A 27,286-nucleotide genomic window follows, 5' to 3' on the forward strand; every position below is an offset into this window, starting at 1 on the left:
GTGATGCAATTTGCCACCCAGTGTGCAAGGCTTTCCTTGGAGATGCTTTGCTCCTTGGTGCGCCCCGTGAAGGCGACAGTCTGGAGGTGGTACGAAAACTACTGGTGCGTTGCAGGTAGAATTTACAAAACCCGTGAAAGGTCTAAGGAATGTAGAGCGCGTTCAACGCTGGAGGAATGCTTGCTGAAGGATGAAAGAACTATGCGTTATGATAGCATCATTTTGGATGCAACCTTGGGAGGGACTTGTGGTGTGGCTTAAGTATGACGCAGTCCATTTTGAAGACTGTAAGGCGCCACTGCAGAAAGTGCTTCTAGTTCGCTGATACTGCGCGCTGACATTATCCCCACCAAAAAGCGAACCTTCCAGGAAAGGATACGCAAGTCACATTTGAGAATCCATTTGTATGTAGTTGACAATCATGCCGACAGAACAGTGTTTAGGCTTCAACTGGGAACCGGAGTGGGTAGCGGAGGCAAGAGGAAAATGTAAGTGTTTGACAACAGAACCTCCTGATGAGCCACACTTACTAATGTGTTGAAACACGTGTAGAGGGATTTTTGATAGATTCTTGGCACTTCACTAAATTAAAGCTATTAGAACTCTAAGAGGTTTGCATTTAGAGGAACTCCTGATAAACAATGGATTTGTGACGTAACAAACTAATGTGAGCAGCAATTTGAGAGTATTTTGTTTTGGGAATGATCTGTAATTAAAAATTACATCAATTCAACGAAAAGGAGCAAGGACATATATCACAATTGATTATTAAAAACAAGGAGTACCATTATAATTGTCGGGTGCAATAACCAAGCCTCATAACTACATTACCACTGGTTTACACTTTTTCAGTTTAATTGTGTGGATCGTACTACACAAGTTAGTACTTCCAACATGGAGGTGATATTCCCAGCTCATTGCTAGCAATCAACCATAACCCTTGGGTCATAGAGAAGTATAACAGCATTTGGGTTAATGCCGGTTTCTCACACCCGTAACTTCTGAACCGGCGTCTCCAGAGCTGTGTCCGTTTTGATTGAACAGACCAGCACTAGATTTCTCAGATAAAGGCACAAGCTAGCTTACTTTTTAAATCACTTTAAACAGATTCCAGCGTTTGACTTGGATGGAATTTTATAGCTTTCACATGTCCAATAACATCCCATCGATTTAGAGGCACTGACTTCCATAACAGTGGGTGAGTTTACCCTTTAATATAGAGACTTTTAATACGAGATCATGAATGCTGTACCCAAGTAGGTTTTTCACATTCTAGCGTCTACTCATTGAGTTACATATATAGGATTGTTTGAGGAGCTAAGTGACCAGCGGCAAGAAGGCAAATGGTTGTTCCATGCCTACAGTACGTATAATTCAATATGTTCAAGCCGCCAAAAGCTGGTGTAAGGTAACCTATTATTGCCTTACCAAGCAAACTTTTTAAAATGAACTTACTTTGCAGTACATGCAGTTACAAGTCTCTCTCCCCTTTTCGAACCTCAGTCAGTCTGTGTGTGTATATATATATTTCTGAGGCTTGTGGAATCTGCTTAGATTTACATGCTGTGCATAGGCCGACATCTAGTGGAAGCTGCGGAGTATTACAGTTTGTTTTTCGAAAATGGCCGTCGACACCGGGGCGTGCCAGTAATACTATCCCTAGTGTGACGTCCACTGTACCCAAGATCCCTCACGCGTCAGATTGTTTTTTTCCGCCATACTGGTTGGAAGCATTTTGCGGAGTCCCCTGGCCTTAGCCATACTTTTTAATATTGATTAATTGACATCCTTCCCCATCCCAACGTCGAACTTCGACACTCGACGCCGGCTGGAGAAGAAAGGATTTGGGCCTCGGAAGGCCTCTGGCCTCAGCCCGGGCCTTGGAAGGCCTCTGGCCTCGGCCCTGCAAGTAGGGAGAGTGGGGGGTTGGACATAATCTACACTCTTGGTATATAGGTACAATTTATACATTTCCTACACTTAACAGCCCGCTGCCTCAAGGTGCGTATGGAGGGTACCCCTTTTCAATTCTGCCCCAAGTGCAATCGCAAATACCCTTGGGTCGACAGGCACGCCATGTGCAATCTCTGCTTACCGAGGGACCACTCCGAAGCGAACTGCAGAGCGTGTAGTAGGTTTAAACCTAAGACACTTAAGGACCGTTCGACGAAGCGTTGGGCCCACCACGCCAGGCAGGCGGCCATGGCAGCGGAGGGCGCCTTCAGCGATGGCAGCGACTCCGTGCTTTCGGACGGCGAGGGCATTACGGCGTCGAAAGACAGCCGAGTGCAGGTCCCCGACCTCGGAGGTCGTCCGACAGGGCGGCTATGGGGAAGACCCCCGGCGACACAGGCGCTTCACACACCACCCACACTAAACACACGAAGTCCAACCGAGACTCAACGACGTCGAGTGCTCGGAAAGAGGCACAAACAGAACGGTCCGAATCTGTGTCCTCTGGGCGTTCGAGATCGCCGCATGACTCCAGGCAATCATCCACTCTTGCCAAGAGTGCCTCGCTCCCTAGGCTAACAGAAGTTCGATCATCGAAAGACGAAGACGACTTACACCCCCAGGCCGCACTCCAGGAGTCGGAGCCCGCAGACAAGATCAGCGTGGCCCCACGCTCGAAGGACAGGGACTGTACCCCCGATCCTCGACGCCAGGCGTCGAAAACCTCCGAAGCCACAAAGGGACAGGGAAAACACTTTTCCACTCACGGGGAGGGGGGAAAACAGCAGAAGAAGCAGTCTCTGCACTCTTCCACACCTGTGAAACACTCCACTCCTCCTAAACAGGCAGACAAGACCAGGTCTGCTGATATTTCAAAAACCATCAAATCTACTCAAGATAAATCTCCAACTTTCTGAGAGAGTCATTTCCAGTTCCAAAAAATGGTCCAGTGATGACATAGATAGGGTCATGTCAAGGATGTCTTCTTGGGCAGACTTTTACGATAAAAATTCAGACCATTTCCTTTCATATGATCCACAAGGGGCTACACCCTCAGGCTCTAATGATCCTATCCCCCCGAGTAAGAAGCCCCGGTTTGAGACACTGATGAGGTCTACAGACCCCTTCGAGGTACAACCATACTCACGGCCATACTCACTGTATGAAGGAGAGACTTCCTTTGGTGAGGACCAAGATTTTGGCATGGTAGAAGCGCAAACTGGGACGGGCTACTATGGGGACGATGAGGACCAAGAAGAGGAAGACCCTGAAACCTACAGAGTAGATTCCCCGGTAGAAAAGGAAGCCCTGGTTACCGACTCCCATGTCGACAACCAACCCCTCCTGAACGAGGTTCTCGCACGTGCAGCAGAACATTTCCATATTGACACCCACGGTGTCCAGGAGGAGAGGGACTTCGCTGAGGAGTTAGTGGGAGAAAGGAGGCCTGTTGCCCAGACCATCCTTATCTTTAAGTCTATTCAGCGAAGAATAGACCCGTCCCTGGTGAACCCGAACCTCACCAGAGCAGTCAATCCCAGAGTTGAAAAACTTTTCAGGGCAGCCCAGTCTGACCCTCTCTATATAAGAGGACATCTGAAGCCAGACTCCCTAGTTGTCACTAACACTCGTAAGAGTGCTGGAACACCCTTGTCATCGTCCGAAGCTCCTCCAGACAAGGAGAGCAAAAAACTATATGGTTTCGGCAGGAAAGTAGCCTCAACGTCCGCCTATCGGGCAAGGATTGCAAACTCCACCACCCTGTTGGCCAGCTACAACTGCCATCAGTGGGAAGAAGTCGCGGCACTCATAGCCTCTGCACCAGAACCCTTAAAGGGCCAGTTAGCTCGGATTTCCGCAGAGGGTAGAGCCGTGTCTGGTTGCATTTTAAAAGCAACCTTTGACGCTGCGGACAACGCAGGCAGATTGATAGCAGAAGGTACTGTTATCAAGAGACATGCGTGGTTACAGCAGTCTGGTTTTAAGGCAGAAACCCAGGCATCATTGTTGGACAAACCGGTGGAAGCCGATCTGTTTAGTAAGGCGGTCGAGGACGCACTGAAGAATGCCAAGGACGAATACGAGACACTCCAGTCCCTTGGCCAGTTAACCAATAAACCCCCTAACCAGAGAGGGAATAGTAATTTTCATCGCCCACGCGGCCAAAATTCCCAGAGAGGATCTAACTATTCCCAGGGGCAGGGTACACAGTGGAACAACAGGCAACAGTCTACCCAATGTTATGGCAGGGGTAATAGGAGAGGATGTGGTAAAGGCAGAGGCAGCCCCAGCAAAGGAGGCGGCACGCCTCCACCAAAGCAGTGACACTCAGTTCAGGGTCCCTTCTCACGCAACCCCAGTAGGGGGGCGCATTTCCAACTTCACCCAGGCTTGGGAAGGGATCACATCAGACAGATGGGTGCTGTCAACAGTATCCACAGGGACCTGTATAGAACTACTGCAGCGTCCCCGGAACCATCCTCCACGACAAAGAGTACACTCTTTAGAACATCAGAAGATTCTCCTCGAGGAGATCGCCATTCTGCTAGCAAAGGACGCGATAGAACTTGTCCCGGGACACCAGGTAAACAAGGGTATTTATTCAACTTACTTCCTTGTGCTAAAAAAAGATTTGACAATGCGCCCAGTATTGGACTTACGGCCTGCCAACAAGTGTGTGAAGCCCCAAAAGTTTCGTATGACTACGCTACAAGAGGTTACCCCCTCCTAAAAAAAAAAAGGGGGGATTACATGGCAACCTTGGATATGAAAGATGCCTATTTTCATATGTCCATGTTCCCAGCGCACAGAAGGTACTTGCGCTTCAAGGTGGACAGTCGGCACTACCAATTCAAGGTACTGCCCTTCGGGATAGCTTCGGCACCAAGGGTATTCACCAAGGTACTGGCGGTGGTGGCTGCACACCTACGCAGGGAGGCAATCCCGGTGTACCCTTATCTGGACGACTGGCTCATAACTGGGGAAACCCCAGTAATTTGCAGGACAAACATTCAAAGGACTATCGACCTCCTCCACGAATTAGGCTTCTCAATCAACGAGAAAAAGTCAAGCCTGGTGCCAAGCACCTCCAAACAGTTCCTAGGAGCAATCCTAGATACTCAAGAGGGGTTGACCTTTCCTTCAGAGGAAAGAATTCGGAATATACTACTGCAAATTCCGCAATATCAGTCCGGTCACCAAATAACGGTACGCAAAGCAATGCGTTTACTGGGCATGATGACGTCATGTATTTACCTGGTCCCCCACGTGCGCCTGCGTCCCATGCAGGAATGGTTGGCGAAACAGTGGTCTCAGGCAAGTGGTCAGTGGGACGATCTAGTTGTCGTTTCGCCAACACTAGTACAAAGCCTTCACTGGTGGACAAGAGAGAATCTTGCACAGGGAAAACCCTTTTACGATCCCGAAGTACAGGCAGTAGTCACTACCGATGCATGTCTGACGGGGTGGGGGGCTCACCATCTCCACCACACAGCTCAGGGTCTCTGGTCTCCCTCAGTGGCCAAGAACCACATCAACCTGCTAGAGCTTCTGGCAGTATTCAGAGCGCTTCAAGCGTTCGAGCCCCACCTACTAAACCTGTCAGTGCAAATCCGGACGGACAGCACAACATCCATGTTCTACCTGAACAAGCAAGGAGGGACTTGTTCGCCAAATCTGTCCAAGCTTGCCCAGAAAATCTGGATATGGGCACTCAGACGGAACATCTTCCTGTCATCACAACATGTTCCAGGGGAGCTCAATTCCCTAGCGGATGCTCTGAGCAGAGACTCCCTCCCAGAGGAACATAAATGGGTTCTACACAGAGAGGTCGTAGACAATATCTTCTCTCAGTGGGGTTTCCCCACTATACTTATTCGCCACAAGCGAAAACAGACAATGCCCAGGATTTGCATCCAGGTTCCCCCAACCAGACTCCCAGGGGAACTCCCTGTGGATGAACTGGTCAGGATTGTTTGCGTACGCTTTTCCACCAACTCCTTTCATCAGGAAGGTGGTGAACAAGATGAACAGAGTCGATGACGCTCGTCCTAGTTGCTCCCATGTGGGCAAGAAAACCGTGGTTCCCACACCTACGCAGGATGGCGGTGTGCGAGCCCATCAAACTTCCAGCCTGGTACAACCTACTGTCCCAGCACCAAGGTCAAACAGTGCATCAGCAACCCAACTCAATGAACCTGGCAGCATGGCTCCTGAGGTCATAGAGTTTGGACATCTCAATTTACCACAGAGGTGTATGGACATCCTAAAGGAATCTAGGAAACCAAACACAAGGCACTGTTACTTTGACAAGTGGAAGAGATTTGTTATCTGGTGCCAGAGTAGACAGATCAACCCAGTTGATTGCACTCCTTCCACTGTTGTTACATACATGCTCCACCTGCTAGATGCAGGATTGGTTTTTAACTCGCTGAAAGTACACCTGGCAGCCCTGTCCCATACACCACTTCCCATAACAAGGTCTCGTGGTGGAAAGTACCAGTAGTTAAAGCCTTCATGGAAGGAGTAAAGAGACTTCACCCTCCTATTTCGAACCCACCACCAGGGTGGGACCTTAATGTGGTGCTATCTAAGCTCATGGGGCCCCCTTTCACGCCCATGCATAAAAGCAGTCTCAAACACCTGACTTATAAAACGGCCTTCTTAGAGCCTGAATTTCACTGACCCTTCTTATAGAAGTAATAGCTACTGTCAGTGCAGGATCCCTTCTTTACTGTCCATAAAGACAAACTGATTTTATGCACACACCCTAGGTTCTCACTTAAGTTTATATCTAAATTCCACGTAAACCAGTCCATCGAGCTTCCGGCTTTCTTCCAGGACCTTCAAAGCTCGGCTGAGGTGAAACTACACACCCTAGATGTGCGTAGGGCGGTCCTCTACTATGTAAATAAAACCAGACCGCTAAGGAAAACAGATCAACTGTTTGTCTCCGTAGCTACAGGCAGAGAGGGTGATCGCGTCTCTAAAGGTGCCATCTCGAAGTGGATTATTAACTGTATCCAGCTGTGTTACTCAATCTATGAAAGAACTCTGCCTTTCACGCCAAGAGCCCACTCTACTAGAGGCATTGGGGCCACTCTGGCTTTCATTGCAAATGTACCCCTTGACACCATTTGCAAAGCAGATACTTGGAGCTCTATTCACACTTTTACTCTGCATTACTGCATTGACGCCCGTTCCAAGGCAGATACACAAGTGGGACAAGCGGTTCTAAGACACTTATTTGCTCATGACCCTTCTCACATCCCACCTCCTTCAGGTACTGCTCGCTAATCTATGCACAGCATTTGATCTAAGCAGATTCCACATGCCTCAGAAGGGATACATTACACACCGTAATCGTATTTCTGATGCTTGTATCTGCTTAGATTCACATGCGACCCACCCTTCCCCCCCTCTGAGAGAAGGTGCATGGTTGCTTGTAGTCTTACCTTTCTATCTGCTTGGATTATCTGTACTCGCGCTACTCCTCATGCTACCACATGTCAGAAAAAATACAATCTGAGGATCCTAGACGCGTGAGGGATCTTGGGTACAGTGGACGTCACACTAGGCATAGTATTACTGGCACGCCCTGTGTCGACGCCCATTTTCGAGTTTCGAAAAACAAACGAATACTCCGCAGCTTCCACTAGATGTCGGCCTATGCACAGCATGTGAATCTAAGCAGATACAAGCATCAGAAATAAGATTACGGTGAGTAATGTATCATATATATAAAAATCTCATTCATATTCCTTGCACCATATAATATACAAGGGACCCTGAAGACTATCCCCACGCTGCCATGGAGTGATACACATGTATTTGTTGTCGATGGGATTCACAAGTGTTCTCAAGACCCTATGAATGTCAAACCTAATGTTTGTAAAGAGAGCTGTCCTCAAGTGAAGGCTGCTGCTTATTATGATGCAAGAAGAAATGCCTTCTAGATGCGTTTTCCCTAAATATATGGTGCCTTTTTACACACATGGTCCAGTAATAATTTTTCGAACTGTCTGATTTGTTGATGTATTTTAAACATGTATAATGTGTATATTCTTTGAGGTTTTTACTCTTTTTGGGTCCCTGTAGTATAGCTTATTTTTGCCACCCACCACTGCGATCCCGAGACGATGCACTTTATCTACATAGTGATGTTTAGTATCTTCCTTTTTATTGCAGGTGCCGGTGATCAGAATTTGTTCACTTCCTTGTATCCGTCCCTCACGCAGCAGCTTCCTCGAGAGCCAATGGAATGGAGAAGGTAATGGCTGCGATGTATATGCATGTTCAGATTGGTCATGCTCCTCTAACCCACTGTTCTCATACAATGCTAGCACAGCTCATGACCACTTTCTACACATCCGACTCCTAAAGCACTCCTCCTGTGGATCCCCACAGAATACAGTCACTGCTGTCTCTGCAGCTTCCATAGCTGCACCGTATGTGGCCCCTGAATACCTTATTTGCACATGGGACTTCTGGCTCGTTCTACCTCTTACCATGGCCACCTGTGGTCTTGTTCCTGGCTATCACCACCCACAGCCCTATAGTTACGGGGTGCATCGGCCAATTTTACTCCAGAAAAAAATACTCTCGAAATAAAAATGGCGAATACAAATACTCCCAACAACAATTGGGAAACAAAGACGTTTAACCTTGTGCCCCTGCTTTCACATACACAACTCCATGGATATGTTTGGCCAAATAGTGCACGTCGTACCACAGGATGAAACTACTATTATAACTACCTGATCGTAAGAAGTAAACCTGTATCTTTTTAATGTGTATGAATAACTAGATGAAAATAATTAATTATTACTAAAACATTTGTTACGTTAAAACATATTTATCCACGGGGGCGCTGTTGAGCAGCCTGGAAGATGGCTGCCTAGCTAACCAGCTCTGTGTGCTACCAACGACTATCCGACTACAGCGGCGGTTTCTTAACACTCCTCCACTCACAAATACCATATGTTAATTAAGGTGGGGAGCACGACCGATTCGAATCTTGTGAAGATCCGATGTATTGGGGCTGAGATCTGGCTTCCTGTCGCAGAGTGCGGCTAAGCTGGCAGGCTGGACTGGGAGCAAAGTCAAGTGAGGACACCTGCTTCGCGGGCATCTGGACCGCCGCGCGGCTGGAACGCCGCGGCCTGCACACCCCGCCCTTCTGCTTCAGTCGCTCATTTCGGCACCAGATCTTCAGCCAAGCGGGGTGCGTCCTGGGGACGCCGGCTGGCACGCTGGGTGATGGGCCCTGGCTCAACCTGGGCTCCAGTACCTACTGCAGTGAGTGTCCGGTTTCTCCGCTGGATCCTGGCTGCGTCGTGGGCCACTATGGAGTTGCCTCCTACGGATGGGGGCTGATGAACTCAGGCATTCACAGCAAGAAGAGCCCTGGCCTGGCCGGGGGGCGGCCCCATTACTACCTTCGGTTCCCGCTCCCAGCACCACACCTACGGGCATCTTTGCTTCCTGCTGCTACATCATTCCTGTATGTCATTGGGCTGGCCGCCCCATGGGCTCGCTACCCTGTAGACTGCCTGCCTATGGCCACAGCTGCTCCTACCACACTATTTGACAGCACACGTTGGAGCTGCCTCCCAATTCATAAGATTCCATCTCTTCCCGTCGTGTAGCCTATAGGGATTCCTGAGTTCCCAGTTCATACACTGCTGTCCCAGGACTCCCACTCACTGTTCAATCTCTGGGCCCCCCTTACTGGCTGCTGTACTACCGGTAATCAAGAGATTTGCGCTGAGCTGGGACTTCCTAACTGCAACGGCCTGTGGCAAGGCACTGCACCAGTATTTCTCATGGGGACCCCCTCTGCCCGATGTCACCCCACATTATGCCGCCCTATGGAGGATAATGGATGTCGGACTCCCGGTTGCCCCAATGATCTGGAGCCTCATTGCTTGACTGATTGCTCCCCTGGTCGATCCACTGGGCCCGGCTCTTGGCACACAGCTAGGTACTAGCTGGATTTCCTTCCCTGCCCCCAGAGACTTGAATCAGGCTGCTCGGCCTAAAAGGCAATCACCTGCTCTGAAATATCCTTGCAACAGGGCCCCTCGACCATTCCTGCTGAGACCCTCGTCAACACCCGCATCGATCAAACCCTTCTGCAGCTGGGCTACATAGTCAGCCTGCCCTCTGGCTGGCTTTGAGTCACGGTCCAGAGGGCCTGCTTGCTTGCTTGAAACAAACCACTGCTGTACTAGTGGCCCCTGCCCTAGTGTTGCCTAGCTGGCTCTACACCGCTGACTAATCATCATATAGGCCACCACATGGGACTCTCTGGGTGTGGCCCTGAGAAGCTCCCTGTGGTGTTGCCTACATCTGGGTGACGCCTTGGGTTCTGTAAGGGAGCGAGCGAACCCTGGGCCTTGCAGAGGCAGCCTACCCCCTCTGATGCCTCCAGTGCATCTCTGGGCCTAAAATAGTGCGTGACCACCTTGGCTGTGGCTTTGATTGCTGCCGGATGCTGCATACCGGACCGTAAGGAATTAACTGTCCGCACAGACAATGTCAAACAGATCCCGGAACACCAACAAGGTTGGCACCACGGCCAAATTTACCAAAGCAGCGCCCAGGTCAGAACTGGCCCAGAGGACGTGGCTGCACGGCAGACATACCCGCCCCCCGACCTCACCGCTATGATGGAGTCTGTGGCCAAAAAACCTTGCATCCTTCCATGAAAAGTTGGACGATATAAACGCAAATGTGGAATCCCTCGAATCACAATTGGTTCATACAGACACCAGGATCAAGGAGGCCCAATCCAGAATCGGAGCCAATGAGGATGGGATACATACCCTTCAGGATACAGTGGCCTCCCTTACTCGTGACATGAAACTTGTGAAAGCGAAATGGGATGACTTGGAGTCTAGGTTGCGTAGAAATGACATTTGAATAATGGGGGTTCCCAAGAATGCTCTCAAAGATCGAACGGAGTTAGCAACTGAAAATGTACTTGAACTACTGGACAATCCGGAACTATCCCCCTTCACTGTCGAGCGGGCTCACCGCGCCCTAGCTGCGTGACCTAGACCTGGTGACTTCCCCAGGCCCATCATTGCTAAAAGCTTAAGCTACAAAGATAGGGATCAGGTACTCCACCTCGCACGGGAGAAGGGAGAGCTCCGGCTTGGGTCTCGGATCATCAGAATCTTCCCCAACTGCTCCATGGGGGTGCAGCAGGAGGGACGCCAACTCACTGGTGTCAAGAAAATGCTCGGGGAACTGAATTTCCCCTGTGCAATACTGTTTCCTGCATGGCTCAAGTTCACCTTCAGGGAGAAGCTCTACTTCTTCACGGTTCCTGATGAGGCAATAAAATTAATCGAGGCGCATATCCCACTAAATGACCTTGCAGACTACCTCATTGAAAATGACTGAAGAGAAGACGGATGCCCCTTGCACTTGTCCTACTCCTGAGCACTATCATCCTGCAGCTCATGTGTAGATAGCGGTATTAAGAATCCTCTTTTCATTGTATGAGACAATGTATGATTGAACAGAAGCGAATGCTTCTGGTTTAATGCTTTGACAGACGGTCCCACAACCCCGCTGGGAGCTTGTGGGTGGGGGCACTTGTTGACATTGGTAGTCCATTATGTTTTGAAATGGTCGGACCTGGAGTGTCTACTATTTAACGGCGTTACTATGGTTTTGTTATCTTTATCCTTGAGTGTCTGCAATGCAAAGCGGCACCTCAACACCGTCTGCTATGTGCACTGACAAATGGTGTTTCGCCACTGCTACTACAAAGTTGGTTACACAGCAGCAGCGCACCCCACTGCGGTTGCAACGATTTACCTAGCAGTTTTGTTACACGCATGCCCCTGTTGGGCCTGGGATACAGTTGGGCCAAGTTGAGGATGGCCCACTGATAGTTGGACAATGGGGGAGGGATGTTACACTGCCGATTGGGTGAGGGAGGGGGGCAGATATGTTGGGCAATGTTATAATAAAAACGGCGGAGGTGGAAAAGCACTACACATCGAACGAGCGACACAGCAGCAGCATCAATACAGGGATACTTGCACGGAGTTATACTTGCTGGGACGTCCCTTGAAGTAAAAGTATGGCTAGATGACTAATGTCATGGAATGTTCGTGGGTTGGGCAACTTTATGAAAGTCTGCAAAATCACAGCCTACGCCCAGAGACATAGGGTTAAGATACTCGTGCTACAAGAAACACATGCCCGGGGTTGCCTGGCAATGGGTCTGGTGCCGTGTTGGGGGCCAAACAGATTTTACACTACCTATTCCACACAAGCCAGGGGAGTCTTGACGCTAATTCATAAATGGATTAAATCTGTACTGAAAAGAAGCTATGTCAGCTCAGAGGGCAGGTATGTCATCTTACATGGTACATTGGCAAATGGGTAATACCTCATAGTGAACACCTATGGGCCCAATGTAGACACCCCAGACTTCTTTGACACTGTTGCATCCATACTCCTCGGTTATGTTGGGGTCCAGGTCATCTGTGGAGAAGATATAAACTTAATATTAGACCATGGATTGGATAGAACCGGGGCTGCACCCAGGACCCTATCACGAACAGCTCATAGGCTAAACATGCACATTCCAACACTTGGTATCCGGGACGTCTGGAGGGCCTTCAACCCTTAGCAGCGAGAATACACCTACTTGTCAGTGCACAATAGCTCTTCCAGGATCAACCTCTTTTTTTGATATCAGGCGAATTAATTGACATAGTCGAAAATGCTCAGATACTCACTCCCACACTGTCTGATCACGCCCCAATTACTTTATCCATAGAGTTGGGATCATCCCTGCGCACCCCAAGTTCCTGGCACTTCAAATCGGCAGCCCTACTGGACAGTGTTTAAAGCCGACATTCTTTCAGATATTGAGAACTTCTTTGAGTGTAACACTCTACATGCCACAACAGCAGGGGTTCGTTGGGAGGCCTTTAAAGTGTGTGTGTGTGTGTATAAGGGGTTGTCCATTTCAAGGGAGGCGGGTATACGAAAAGCAATATGAAATTACCTGCGCTGCTCTGAGTCTAGGCTACAGGATCTGGAACAAGAATGCGTGATGGCAGCTACCCCTGCCAAACTCGCGCAGATAAAGGAAGAACTTGAGGTTTTCGAGTCGCATGCCTTGCGAGAGATTCAGTATTTCACTCGCCCACAGGCAGCCAGAAAATATGGGGAAGGTGAGAGACCGGGGAGAACACTAGCCAAACTGATCAAGGGCGAATGAGGGCCAGACCCAGATTGATAGCGTCAAGGATATGCAGGGTGTCCGACAATGGACAGACCAGCAGATACTGGAAGTCTTCACTTGGTTCTATACTGACCTCTACACTTCATCCCGAGAACACAATATACAGCACATACGTGATCTTCTCAACCAGGTTCCTATGACGTGTATCTCCCAATCAACCAATGACCAACTTGAGCCGCCTACTACATTGGATGACCATCAAGGCCATTACAGATCTCCCGAAAGATCAGGCCCCTGGGCCTGACGGACTCTCATTCGATTTTTACCAGGAACATGTGGCAACCCTTGCCCCAAAATTGTTAGAGGTTTGGGCTGAAGTGCTCCAAAAAGCTATCCTCCCCCTTCCCTGCGTGAGGCAATCGTAACTGTTTAGCTTGAGCCCGGTAAACCCAGCGATGAGTGTAGCTCATATAGGCCCCTCTCGCTCATGAATGTTGACACCAAGATATTTGCAAAGAATATAGCAAACAGATTCCTACCGATTATGACACACCTGGTGCATGAAGACCAGGGTGGCTTTGTCCCTGGGAGATCGACCTCTCAATATCAGACGGCTCTTCAATGTTATGTCTAGTATTGACCAGAACTCTGATGCAGTGGTGGTCACGCTTGACTCCCAAAAGGCTTTCGATGTGGTCTCTTGGCAGTACATGTGGGAAGTCCTGGAGGCGATGGGGGTGGGCCCTAATAGGATTGTGTATATCAAATGATTCTATTCAACTCCCATGGCGAGGGTCCAGGTCAATTCCCTAACTTCTACCTTATTCTCATTACTTGGGGGCACCCGGCAAGGCTGCCCATTCTCCCTGATTCTCTTAGCGCTGGTCATTGAACCGATGGCAGACTATATCAGAGCGAGACATGCTCATAGAGGGATACGCCTGAGATATCTTTATATGCCGACTACGTGCTGTTGTATATTAGAAATCCTGCTACTCGCCTGGACCCTATCCTACAAGAAGTTACACGCATAGGCACCTTATCCGGCTTTACGATTATTTACTCCAAATCAGATCTTTTCGCTCACGAACACAACCCAACAACCAGTGTGCGAGTACCCACTCGGCTGGTCCCCAGGGGGAATCCGGTATTTGGGAGTCCGGGTATCCCTATCCAAACCGACCCTGCTGGCTGATAACTACACTGCCGTGGCACTGCAGGCCGAACCCAAGATGACGAGATGGCTCTACCCCCTGACCTAATCTCCCCCCCCCCCCCCCCCACACCCCCCTAAATTTGGTGGGAAAACTCTCGCTGGTTAAAATGATTCTGGTTTCTAAGTTACTTTACGTCTTTGGGAATATGCCGGTCTGGCCAGGGAAACAATACTTTGATGATCTGCAGAAACTGTGCGCACAAATCCTGTGGCATGCTGGGGCGGGTCGTAAAGAAATTGCCACATATGACTCTGCCATATGAGAGAGGGGGATTTACCACCCCCAACCTGACAATATATTGGACAGCCGCACAAGCCCAATATGCCACATGCTGGTACCCAAGTCCAACGGCTCCGCCGCATGTTAAGCTAGAAAAGCTTGCTGTGGCCGAGGTAGACTTCATGACACGGATATTCTGTTGCGACTATGTGGTCCATTTCCCCATACGACCCCCATTGCGACCACACTGCTAGCATGGAACAGACTACTACGCCCGACAACAGAACCCTGCCCCTACTACAAATGGCTTCCTATCTGGGGATTTCCCAGGCTTGAACCTACACATGATAAACCTCTAGCTCAGCACTGGTTGACACTGGGTTACCAGGCACTGACCGATTTATTCCCCGACGGGAAGTTCATTACCCGCCAAACATGGAGACCAGGCCACTCCGGGTTGGCACTGGAGATGCTACAATACTACAGACTCCGAGCTGCTGTCTGTGCCATGTGGCCCCCCTGACACCCTGGAAGTCAGTTACATAGCCAACACAAGCAGTGTCCGTGGGGTAGTCTCCTCTTTATATATAAAATGCTGCTAGCAAGGTCCCCTGACCAACCCCCCAAAGCGCGAAACGAATGGGTGGATGAACTGGGCCTTGAGATCTCAGAGAAATTATGGAAGATGTGCTCCCATACGAACAGGGTGTCCCTCAACTTCAGGTTTCGATGCATGCAATACAAATAGTTGAATAGATTGTATTACACCCCTCATACAAGTTCACCCGAAACAGTGTACTCACCTGTGCTTGATGTCGGACGGAAGGGGCCGACCACTTGCATATGTTCTGGTCATGTCAGGCACTAGGTGACTTCTGGGATGAGATCCTGCAAGCTCTTAGACATTATTGGTGCTATAGTCCACCCACACCCGCTGGGGGTGTTTGGGGTATGGAACACAGATGACACCAGAAAGTTGGCTAAGTTAATTAACCCTTGCTTTGAAGACCTTAATGAACCCTGTGCCACCTAAGGAACCAGAGTTACAGGAAAACCCTAATTGTAGCAAAACTGCAAGTCTAAAATTGTATATTCATGCTCTGGTGATAATCGCCCAGATATGTTCTGAATTAGAAATTATTAGTCCAAACTGTTGATTGAAATTGATAAAATTCTATAGAATGACAAAGACAGCTCTCACAGAGATGGGGATTGAATGTGAAAATAACCCATCAAATATGTAATGTATATGTCTGATTCTATTAGGGGACATAATTTTAGAAATGTACATTTGTGCAAAAGTTAAGTTTTGGTCTAAATCAATGTGGGAGTTCCTAAATCCCATCAAAAAGATGACGGCTCTGTTCTGACTGCCTACCAGTGGTTGATTGGCCACTCACAGCCGTGGGGGTGTGTTTTGAAATTCTGCCCACACCATAAGCTTTGGTAGGATAAATATAGACAATTCACCACACATACACACAGCTTCCTGAACACATCAAGATTTCCATGCAGCGCTTTGTTCCAGAACTCTTCATCTTGTAGCGGATTCCAGACTTCTTTGCAGAATCCCGTCCTCAGCTGGACTCTTATTTTTATTGTATTTAGTATTTTTTTTTTTTTTTTTTTTTTTTTTTAAGCTAGGGCCAAATTCAACCATCCCATACTTGAGGGGATTTAATTCTGATCTAGTTTGGCTTGCTATCGTCACGCTTGCCTGCTGAAACTCGCATCCTGCTAATCTGCCGTGTCCAGTGACCAGAAGGGCCAATCAATTCCAAATCCAGGAGAGGTGCCAGTCCGATTGACCAGAACTGCCCAGCTGACCAATCCCTCCAGAAGTGCCCTGCTGCCGGTAGTCCCGATCCGATGACCATAACCCTGACGGTCCAACCTTAAGTACAGTGGACTGTATCTATCACAGGAATAAGTGACCCATAGTATATATGCCTTGTCTTATCCCAATCTCAACCCATCTTATCTTTAACTTCAGAACCTCTAATAGTGTCAGAATTTTTCTTGCGCTGATGTTTTCTCATTTGTCTCATTAAACCATAACCCATTAGTGATTTGGATTAAGTAAAGTAATTCCCATACAAAACGGAAACTAGAGTATCACACTTGAAGAGTTATAAGCGGCTGTGAGTAACTGGAGATTCATGGGTGGCATTCTCTTTTTCATAGTCCTTAATATAGTGTAATAAAACCAATCTGTCCATAACTTCAATTTTGTATATCGAAACCGAATTTCAACTCACTTATACCTAAGACCTTTAGCTACATCCACAACAAAAGTGTATTTGACCCGTTTTTATCAAAAATCGCATAGTGAAATTTTGCGGTGAAATTACATTTCACCAAAGTTTTACACATCTTTTCCCATCCAAAGTGTTTCTTCCCTCCCATTCTGATCTAAAGTGTGTGCTTTTGTTTATCTTGTAGCTCATGTGTGTTAGGACCTGTTTTGTGTTGCTTTCATAAGAATTTTTATCAATTTAAGCATTTTTGCACCCTTTTGCATTGTTTCAAAAAGCCATTTTCACCTGTCTGTTTAAAAGTGTCAATTTCCAGAAATGGTTTTCTCTTGTGTGTGGTGGGAAGATTGCATTGAAACACTAGACATTGTCTTTAATTCCTGAATACCTGCTGATTACTTACTTCTGTGTAGGATTGCTCATTTGTGCCTTAAGAACTTTGCAGGGGGAAATATTAACCTAAACGCTATCTGTTCACAAACCAAAACTGTTATTTTCCTGTGTTTTCTATTCTGCTTTATTATACGTGAATTCAATTGCTTTACTTATTTTTGAATTGTATTGTCACCACTTGGTCATTGCTCTTATATATATGAAGCTAAAAGAAATCTTAGAAGGAAAGACAGAAATTACAATTGCAGAAATTGACACTTTGAGAACTCTCTGACTTAAAACAGGAAAGTCACACGGAAAGTAACAAATTTGCTACCAATCTTGAAAGACTCGGTATCTGTACAGGCTGGCCATCATCTAGCAAACTAAGGTGCACATCGAAATTTAACCCGCAAACAGCCACATCAAAGCTTTCTCTAATGTAGTGATCGATGACTTAAAAGAAGAGAGAAGAAAACCTCAGAGGCAACCCCAGAGTAATCTGTCTAAAAACAAGAAAGTGTTAACAGATATTGCAAAGCTGAACAAACACATAATAAAACCAGCAGATAAGGGCTGCAACATAGTCATAATGAATAAATGCGACTACATTGCTGAAGTTTACAAACAACTAAACGATGTGAACTGTTATGGACGACTAAGCCACAATCCTATCGAGCAATTGGAAAAACAAGTATGGACCTTCTAACTAAGTGGCAAAAGACCGATATTCTTGAGGAGGAAATGGTGAAATTCTTAATTTCCAAAGACTGTCATTCCCACTATTTACTTCCTCCCCAAAGTCCATAAGAATCCCCTTAAACCACCTGGGAGACAGATTATGATACTGTGTGGGTCACTATTGGAAAACATGTCTAAATTCATAGATGAGGTCCTCTGCATTTTCGTATCCACATTACCATCATATGTGAGGGACACCGCGGATTTCTTATTGAAAATTGATGAACTTCCTTGGGAACCCACCTATTTATTAGCAACCATGGATGTGGTGTCCTTATACACGTCCATTAGACACAATGATGGGATATTCGCCTGTCAAAACTTTCTCAATCACTTGCAACATTCACAGATGATCCTTGAAATGATTAAAATGTGCTTAGACAACAATATTTTTACATTCAACAATGAAACCTTTCGCAAAATCCAGGGAACTGCGATGGGCACGACGTTCGCAACATCATATGCAAAGTTAATGATGGGACATTGGGAGAAAACCACAGTATGGGCAGAAGCTAATGAAAAATATACTGAGAATATTGTATTGTGGCTTCGCTACATTGACGATTTATTTATCATTTGGGACGGCACTGCCGAGCTGTGGTGCGAGTTTGTCAAATTGCTTAACATCAACAATGTGAATCTTAAGTTCACCGAACACCACAGCTGCCAGTCAATTGTGTTTCTGTATGTGCAGGTCAAGATAGAGGCACAAATAATCGAGTCAATCTACACAAAGATTGCAGGCGCTAATATCCTGCTGCATGCAAACAGTGCGCACCCTAAAACTATATTATGGAGTATCCGACATGGTGAATTTATTCGTATTAGACGCCATTGCAGCAAGGTCATGGATTTTGATTTAGCAAGCAAAGTAACTGCCCAAAATTTCTTACAACAGTACCCTAAAAAGATCATTGAAAGGGCATATCTGAAGGTCCGAGAATTGAATAGACAAAAAATGCTAATAACATCAAAGACAGACCTAGCAAAACAAGAAGAAAACACCACCAGACTAATTTTGACATTTGGAAGCGACTCCAGAATTATCAAACGGATAATAAACAAATATTGGAAAGTGTTGAAAGTGGACAAAGATATAGGCAGCTTATTAAATGACCATCCTGACATTACTTTTCGCAAAAGCACATCCATTAAAGATCTACTGGTGAACAGTTATATGGCTGTGGAAAAAGAATGATATAAGCACCAATTGGCTTTCCAGAACAGGAGTTGGCTTCTTTAAATGCACCTGGTGTAAAATTTGCAAATATGCAAGAAATTGCAAAAGCTATGTCCATCCTATATTGAAACATCTGGTACATATAAAAAGTAAAATTACATGTGAATCAGAGTTGGTGGTGAATGTCTTGATGTGCCCGTGTCTCAAGTACTACGTTGGAAGGGCTAAATGTAAGCTAAAGGTACGTATCCTACAACACGTCAGAGCCATCACCAATAAAGACTGTTCTTATCCGATGGCAAAGCATTTCTCTGAAATCCATAATGGAGATCCAGCCAGCTTAACATTTTTTTGGTAAATACAAGGTCATTCCTGGCCCCAGGGGAGGAGAAGATGAGAGAACACTTCGGCAAGAAGAGACTAAATTAATTGTCGATGAGAGTAAGACACCGGTTGGCCATAACATTGACGAAGAGCTTTATACCTTCTTGGGCACATAAGGACCCTATTAAATGTATTATAGAAAGCGATAATCATCAACTTGAATGACCTTATATTGTTATCCTTTTAGTCTGGTTATTTGTGTGAATGTTTCTTTTTCTTTCTTTCAATTATGTATTTTTACTTCACTCTTGCATGGTGACTTGCAATACTATTTACACCTTAACTTATTGCAAGTGTGTGTGTGTGTGTGTGTTTCTGAGGCTTGTGGAATCTGCTCAGATCATATGCTGTGCATAGGCCGACATCTAGTGGAAGCTGCGGAGTATTAGTTTGTTTTTCTAAACTCGAAAATGGGCGTCGACACAGGGCGTGCCAGTAATACTATCCCTAGTGTGACGTCCACTGTACTCATGATCCCTCAGGCGTTTGGGACCCTCAGATTGTTTTTTCCGCCATACTGGTCGGAAGCATCCCGTAGAGTTCCTGGCCTTGGCCACAATTTCGCTAAAATATCTTAATATTTCCCCATTTCTCCACCCCAACGTCAAGCCATCGAAGTTCGACACTCGACGTCGGCCCGGAGAAGAAATCAACCGTCAACAGCTGCACAACGGACTTGGGCCTCGGAAGGCCTCTGGCCTCGGCTCGGGCCTCGGAAGGCCTCGGCCCTGCAAGTAGGGAGAGTGGGGGGTGGCACATACTACACTCTTTAATATATAGGTACATCTTCTATATATATATTCCTACAATCATTAGCCCGCTGCCACAAGGTGTGTATGGAGGGTACCCCTTTCCAATTTTGCCCCAAGTGCAACCGCAAGTACCCTTGGGTTGACAGACAAGCCACGTGCAACCTCTGCTTGCCGAGGGACCACCCCGAGGCAAACTGCAGAGCGTGTAGTAGGTTTAAACCGAAAACACTAAAGGACCGTGCAATCAAGCGTTGGGCCCACCACACCAGGCTGCAAGAGGCCATGGCAGCGGAGGGCACCTTCAGCGATGGCAGCAACGCCGTGCTTTCGGACGGCGAGGGCAAGGTGGCATCGAGACAGGCAAGCGCAAGCCCCCGACAACGGAAGGTCTTCCCGCAGGGCGGCTATGGGGAAAACACCCAGCGACACAAGCGCTACCCACACCACTTCCACCAGACATAAGTCCCACCGAGACTCGACGCGCACGTCGAGTTCTCGGAAAGAGCCACATAGAGAACGGTCCACCGAATCGGTGTTCTCTGGGCGTTCTCGATCTAGATCGCCGCATGACTCCAGGCAGCCATCCACTGTTGCCAAGAGTGCCTCGGTCCCTCAGGTAACAGAGGTTCGATTGTCGGAAGACGAAGCCAACCTCTATCCCCAGGCCGCACTCTAGGAGTCTGCGTCAGCAGACCGCTTAACGGCTGTTCCCGAGTCCCAACCTCCACACTCTAGAGATGGGGACACTACCCCTGAACCTCGACGCCAGACATCGAAAGGCTCAGAAGGGCCGAATAAACAGGGTAAACACTCTTCCACCCACGGGGAGGGGGGAAAACAACTAAAGAAGCATTCTGTACCTTCTTCCACACCTCAGAAGCAGTCACAGGCAAAAACAGACGGACAAGTCTCAGTCCTCTGGACCTATGTGTTTGTGCAGGGGTCTTTAAAATGACAGTCAGGACAAGACAGGGAAACTCCCAGGAAAGAGTCCTTCCCAGCTCAAAGGAATGTTCTAGTGACAACATACAGTGTTATGTCTAGGATGTCGTCTTTGGCAGACTTCTATGCCAAGAATCCAGTACACTTCCTCTCATATTCCCCTGACGGGCTTCACCCTCTGGTTCTGGGGACCCGATACCCCCAAGTAAGAAGTCCCGGGTTGAAGCACCAACACGGTCTTCGGACTCTTTCTGTATACAGCCCTACCCTCAATACAATGAGGATCCACCCTTTATTGAGGATTCTGATTTGGGCATGTTGGGAGACCAATCTGGGACTGGCTACTATGGGGATGATGAGGACCAAGAGAAGGAAGAGGACGACCCAGAAACCTACAGGGTAGATTCCCCAGCAGACAAAGATCCCCCGGTTACCGACTCCCCGGTCGACAACCAACCTCTCCTGAATGAAGTTCTGTCCAGAGCGGCAGAACACTTCCACATTGACACCCAGGGAGCACAGGAAGAGAGGGACTTTGCTGAAGAATTAGTGGGAGAAAGGAGACCTGTTGCCCAGGCCATCCCTATCCTTAAGTCGATACAAAGGAGGATAGACCCTTCCCTTGTAAATCCCAACCTCACCAGGGCGGTAAACCCCAGGATTGAGAAACTTTTCAGGGCAGCCCAATCAGACCCACTGTACATAAGGGGTCAACTGAAACCGCACTCCCTGGTAGTTACGAACATACGAAAGAGGGCAGGAACACCCGTCATCGTCCGAAGCTCCTCCCGACAAGGAGAGCAAGAAGATTTATGGCTTGGGTAGGAAAGTAGCCTCCACTTCCGCCTACCAGGATAGGATCGCCAACTCCACCACCCTACTGGCGAGTTACAACTGCCACCAGCGGGAGGAAGTCGCGGCACTCATAGACTCTGCCCCAGAACCCTTAAAAAGCCAATTGGCATGGGTTGCGTCGGAGGGAAGAGCCGTGTCCGGTTGCACCTTAAAAGCAACCTTTTGATGCTGCGGATAACGCCGGCAGATTGATAGCAGAAAGCACTGTTATCAAAAGACATACTTGGTTACGCCAATCTGGGTTCAAACCCGAAACACAAGCACAAGCATCATTGATAGACAAACCGGTGGAGACAGATCTACTGTTTGGGAAGGCGGTAGAGGACGCCCTGAAAAATGCCAAGGATGAGTACGAGACTCTCAAATCCCTCGGCCAATTAACCAACAAACCCCCAAATCAAAGAGGGAATGGCAATTTTCGTCACCCACTCAGACAGAATTCCCAGAGAGGATCAAACTATTCCCAGGGACAGGGTACACCATGGAACAACAACCAGCTGTCTACCCAGAGTTATGGAAGGGGTAATAAGAGAGGACGTGGTAAGGGTAGAGGCAGCCCCAGTAGAGGCGGCGGCACGCCTCCACCAAAACAGTGATGTTCCGTTCAGGGTCCCTTCTCACGCATCCCCAGTAGGAGGATGCATTACCAACTTCACCCAAGCTTGGGAAGGGATCACATCAGACAGATGGGTGCTGTCCACAGTGTCCGCAGGATACTGCATAGAACTGTTAGAGCGTCCCCGAGACCATCTGCCACGTCAAAGAGTACACTCATTAGACCACCAGAAGATCCTCCTCGAAGAGATCGCCTTTCTAGCAAAGGACGCGATAGAACTCGTCACGGGACACCAGGTAAACGAGGGTATTTATTCAACTTACTTCCTTGTGCCAAAAAAAGATTTGGCAATGCGCCCAGTATTGGACTTCAGGCCTGCAAACAAGTATGTCAAGCCCCAAAAATTTCGCATGACTGCTCTCCAAGAGGAAATCCCCCTCCGAAAAAAAGGGGATTACATGGCAACATTGGACATGAAAGATGCTTATTTTCATATTTCCATGTTCCCAGCGCACAAAAGATACTTGCGCTTCAAGGTTGACAGTTCGCACTACCAGTTCAGGGTACTGCCCTTCGTGATAGCCTCGGCTCCAAGGGTATTCACCAAGGTACTGGCGGTGGTGGCGGCACACCTACGCAGGGAGGCAATCCCAGTGTACCCTTATCTGGACGACTAGCTCATCACGGGGGAGACCCCAGTAATTTGCAGAACAAACATTCAAAGAACAATCAACCTCCTCTTTTTGAATTAGGTTTCTCCATAAACGAGAAAGTCAAGTCTTGTGCCAAGCACCTCCAAACAGTTCCTATGAGCTGTCCTAAACACACAAGAGGGGTTGGCCTTTCCATCAGATGAAAGAATTCGGAATATACTGCGGCAAATTCCGCAATATCAGGCCGGTCGCCAGATAACGGTACGCAAAGCAATGCGTTTGCTGGGCATGATGGTGTCATGTATTTACCTGGTCCCCCACGCGCGCCTGCGCATGCGTCCCATGCAAGAATGGTTGGCGAAACAGTGGTCTCAGGCAAGTGGTCAGAGGGACGATCTAGTGGTCGTTTCGCGAACACTAGTACAGACTCTCCACTGGTGGACAAGAGAGAACCTGTCAAAGGGAAAACCCTTTTACGATCCCGAGATACAGGCGGTAGTCACAACCGATGCATGCCTGACAGGGTGAGGAGCTCACCACCTCCACCACACAGCTCAGGGTCTCTGGTCTCACTCAGTAGCCAAGAATCCCATCAACCTGCTAGAGGATTTCTGGTAGTATTCAGAGCGCTTCAAGCGTTCGAGCCATACCTGCTGAACCCGTCAGTGCAGATTCGGACGGACAGCACTACAGCCATGTTTTACCTAAACAAGCAAGGAGGGACTCGTTCGCCAAATCTGTCCAAGCTTGCCCAGAAAATTTGGATATGGGCACTCAGACGGAAGATCTTCCTGTCATCTCAACATGTTCCAGGGGATCTCAATTCTCTGGCGGATGCTTTGAGCAGAGATCCCCTCCCAGAGGAAAACGAATGGTGTTGTCACGGCTCGCTCCCGTTCCCGCCACTTGGGGGCATGTTTTGGGGTTTCTTCCCTACTGGACATTTCCTCCGAACCTTATGCTACAGTGTCCTGATGAATTGGGAGCGCTAAAACCTTATTTCCCAAATTACTTCCCTTCCGGATCCATTCCAGGTTTTTTGCAGCCAGCATGCTACTGCTACTTTAATCAAATGACTATGCTTCCCAGAATGCCTGGCTCACTGCCTCACCTCCTCCCTTGCAGGACAAGGCTGGGTGGAGGATAGACAACACCTGTGGCTGCAGGTGCAGCAGGCGACACGCATGAGGGGTGTGCTCGTTAAGCAGCTTTAAAAGCCTCAGTTTGCTTCAGTCCAGCGCTGGTCATTGTTGCAGCGTTCCTGTCGTGACTGGTCCCTTGTTCCTGGTTCCTAGTTTTTGTGCCCAGTTTCTAGTTAGTGTTTCTTGTTCCTTGTCCTGGAATTCGTATTTGTATGCCTAATTGATTTCTGCCTTTTGGAAATCCCTTTCTCCCTTTCTCTGTCTGCAGGCAGCCTTTCTCTGAGCTTTCCTTTTGCTGTAGCCCAATTGCCTGTGTTCCCTGTTTCCTAGAAATTGTACTTTGCCATTGAAAGACTTGTTGCATTAATCTTTCCTTTACAGGTTTAGTTACCTGCCTTCTCACCTTGGATGGGTGGGAAAGTTTCCCTTTTGATATCGTTTTCACTGCTCCTGATCCTTGCCTTCTATTGGGATCCATGCCATGTTTTCCTTTACACTTTTACATTTATTTCCTATTTTATTATTAGGTGTGGGAAGCTGTTGTAACTAGCTCCTGTGTGATTATCTTTTGTTTTCCACACTGTACTATTCCTTCTTGCCTCTTGACTTGGGTTTAGGTATTTAGTCATCCTCACTCTTTGCCTTTACTGCCTTCTGGGTTCTTGTTTGATTTACAGGGTTGTGGGTTAGTACTGACTTTTGAGTGGTCTTTCCGGTCCTCGTGAATACGGACATCCAAGTGGTCTTTCCGGTCTTCGTGAGTACTGGCATTCATGTGGTCATTCCGGTCCTTGTGAGTACTGTTTCCAAATTCTTTATTCAGTACCGTCTAGAGTGTCAGCTTACAGATTCTGTCCCTGCTTGCCCTCTACGTGGGCTTAGCGCTGTCAGTATCTGTAATAGCATAGTGGGTAAGGAGTTTGCCGACTTTCCTTTCAGTCATAAGGAGGTTCTAAGTGCTTACCATACATTCCTTTTCATATAGTGGTATACACGAGTCTTGGGTATTGAATGCACGTTGTTATATTCAAGGTTGTTTACTGTGTATTTTGTGCACATTTCCCCTGCCATATCCATCGCCTTCTTCCTTTCCTAACAGGTGTCTACACAGAGAAATCGTAGAAGATATCTTCTCTCAGTGGGGTTTCCCCACTATAGACCTATTCGCCACAAGCGTAAACAGTGCCCAGGATTTGCATCCAGGTTCCCCCAGCCAGACCCCCAGGGGAACACCCTGTGGATGAAATGGTCAGGGATGTTTGCGTATGCTTTTCCACCAACACCTCATCAGGAAGGTGGTCAACAAGATGAACAGAGTCTGACGCTTGTCCTAGTTGCTCCCATGTGGGCGAGACAACCGTGGTTCCCACACCTACGCAGACTAGCGATGTGCAAACACATCAAACTCCCGGGCTGGTACAACCTACTGTCCCAGCACCAAGGTCAAACAGTGCATCCTCAACCCAACTCAATGAACCTAGCAGCATGGTTCCTCAGGTCATAGAGTTCGGACATCTCACATTACCTCAGAGGTGTATGGATATCCTAAAGGAATCTGGGAAGCCAAACACGAGGCAGTGCTACTTTGACAAATGGAAACGATTCGTTATCTGGTGCCAGAATAAGCAAGTCAATCCAGTTGATTGCACTCCTTCCACAATTGTCACATACATGCTCCACCTGTTGGATGCAGGACTGGTATTTAACTCACTGAAGGTACACCTGGCAGCGCTGTCAGCATACACCACATCCCATAACAAGGTGTCGTGGTGGAAGATACCAGTGGTTCAAGCTTTCATGGAAGGAGTAAAGAGACTTCACCCTCCTATTTCAAACCCACCACCAGGATGCGACCTGAACGTTGTGCTATCTAAACTTATGGGCCCCCCATTCGAACCCATGCATAAAAGCAGTCTCAAACACCTGACTTATAAGACTGCTTCCTAGTAGCAATAAGATCTATAAGAAGGGTCAGTGAAATACAGGCTCTGTCAGTGTAGGATTAGGATCCATTCTTTACAGTTCATAAAGCTAAACTGGTTTTACGTACACACCCTAGGTTCTCACCTAAGTTTATTTCTAAATTCCACGTGAACCAGTCCATCGAGCTTCCGGCTTTCCTCCAAGACCCACAAAGCTCGGCTGAGGTGAAACTACACACCGTAGATGTGCGTAGGGCGGTCCTCTACTATGTAAACAAGACCAGACCGCTAAGGAAAACAGATCAGCTGTTTGTCTCCGTAGCTACAGGCAGAGAGGGAGATTGCGTCTCTAAAGGTGCTATCTCTAAGTGGATTGTTAACTGTATCCAGCTGTGTTACTCTCTTTCTGAAAAAACTCTGCATTTCACGCCAAGAGCCCACTCTACTAGAGGCATTGGGGCCACTCTGGCTTTCATTGCAAATGTACCCCTTGACACCATTTGCAAAGCAGCTACTTGGAGCTCAATTCACCCTTTTACTCAGCACTACTGCATTGACACCCTTTCACTCAGCACTACTGCATTGACACCCTTTCCAAGACAGATACTCAAGTGGCACAAGCGGTTTTAAGACCTTTATTTGCTCATGACCCTTCTCACATCCCACCTCCTTCTAACACTGCTCGCTAATCTATGCACAGCATGTGATCTAAGCTGATTCAACAAGCCTCAGAAGAGATACATTACTCACCGTAATCGTATTTCTCCAGCATGGGGTCTGGCATGGGTTCACATGCTCATGAATATTCCCTGTCGTCAGGCTGGGAATCCTCGGTAAAGAAAAAATCAGTATCAGTTTCATTTGTGATCTGTCTTTCGTAGTAGTAACCAATCACTGATCTCTGCGTCATACTGACCACAGCCAATGACTG

The 27,286-nt window shown here is 47.7% G+C and overlaps 1 protein-coding gene across 1 annotated transcript in view; it reads left to right on the forward strand.

Moving 5' to 3' along the window:
- TRAPPC10 (trafficking protein particle complex subunit 10) overlaps nt 1-27,286 on the forward strand; it is a 1,566,314-nt gene that overhangs the window by 181,754 nt on the left and 1,357,274 nt on the right. Inside the window, exon 2 of the mRNA XM_069635677.1 lies at nt 8,140-8,221. Within this exon, the coding sequence (XP_069491778.1) occupies nt 8,140-8,221 (82 nt within the window). The remainder of the gene's footprint in view (nt 1-8,139; nt 8,222-27,286) is intronic.

The sequence above is a fragment of the Ambystoma mexicanum genome, chromosome 7p (genome assembly GCF_040938575.1).
Source record: "Ambystoma mexicanum isolate Mex_15411 chromosome 7p, UKY_AmexF1_1, whole genome shotgun sequence".
Lineage (NCBI taxonomy): Eukaryota > Metazoa > Chordata > Amphibia > Caudata > Ambystomatidae > Ambystoma > Ambystoma mexicanum.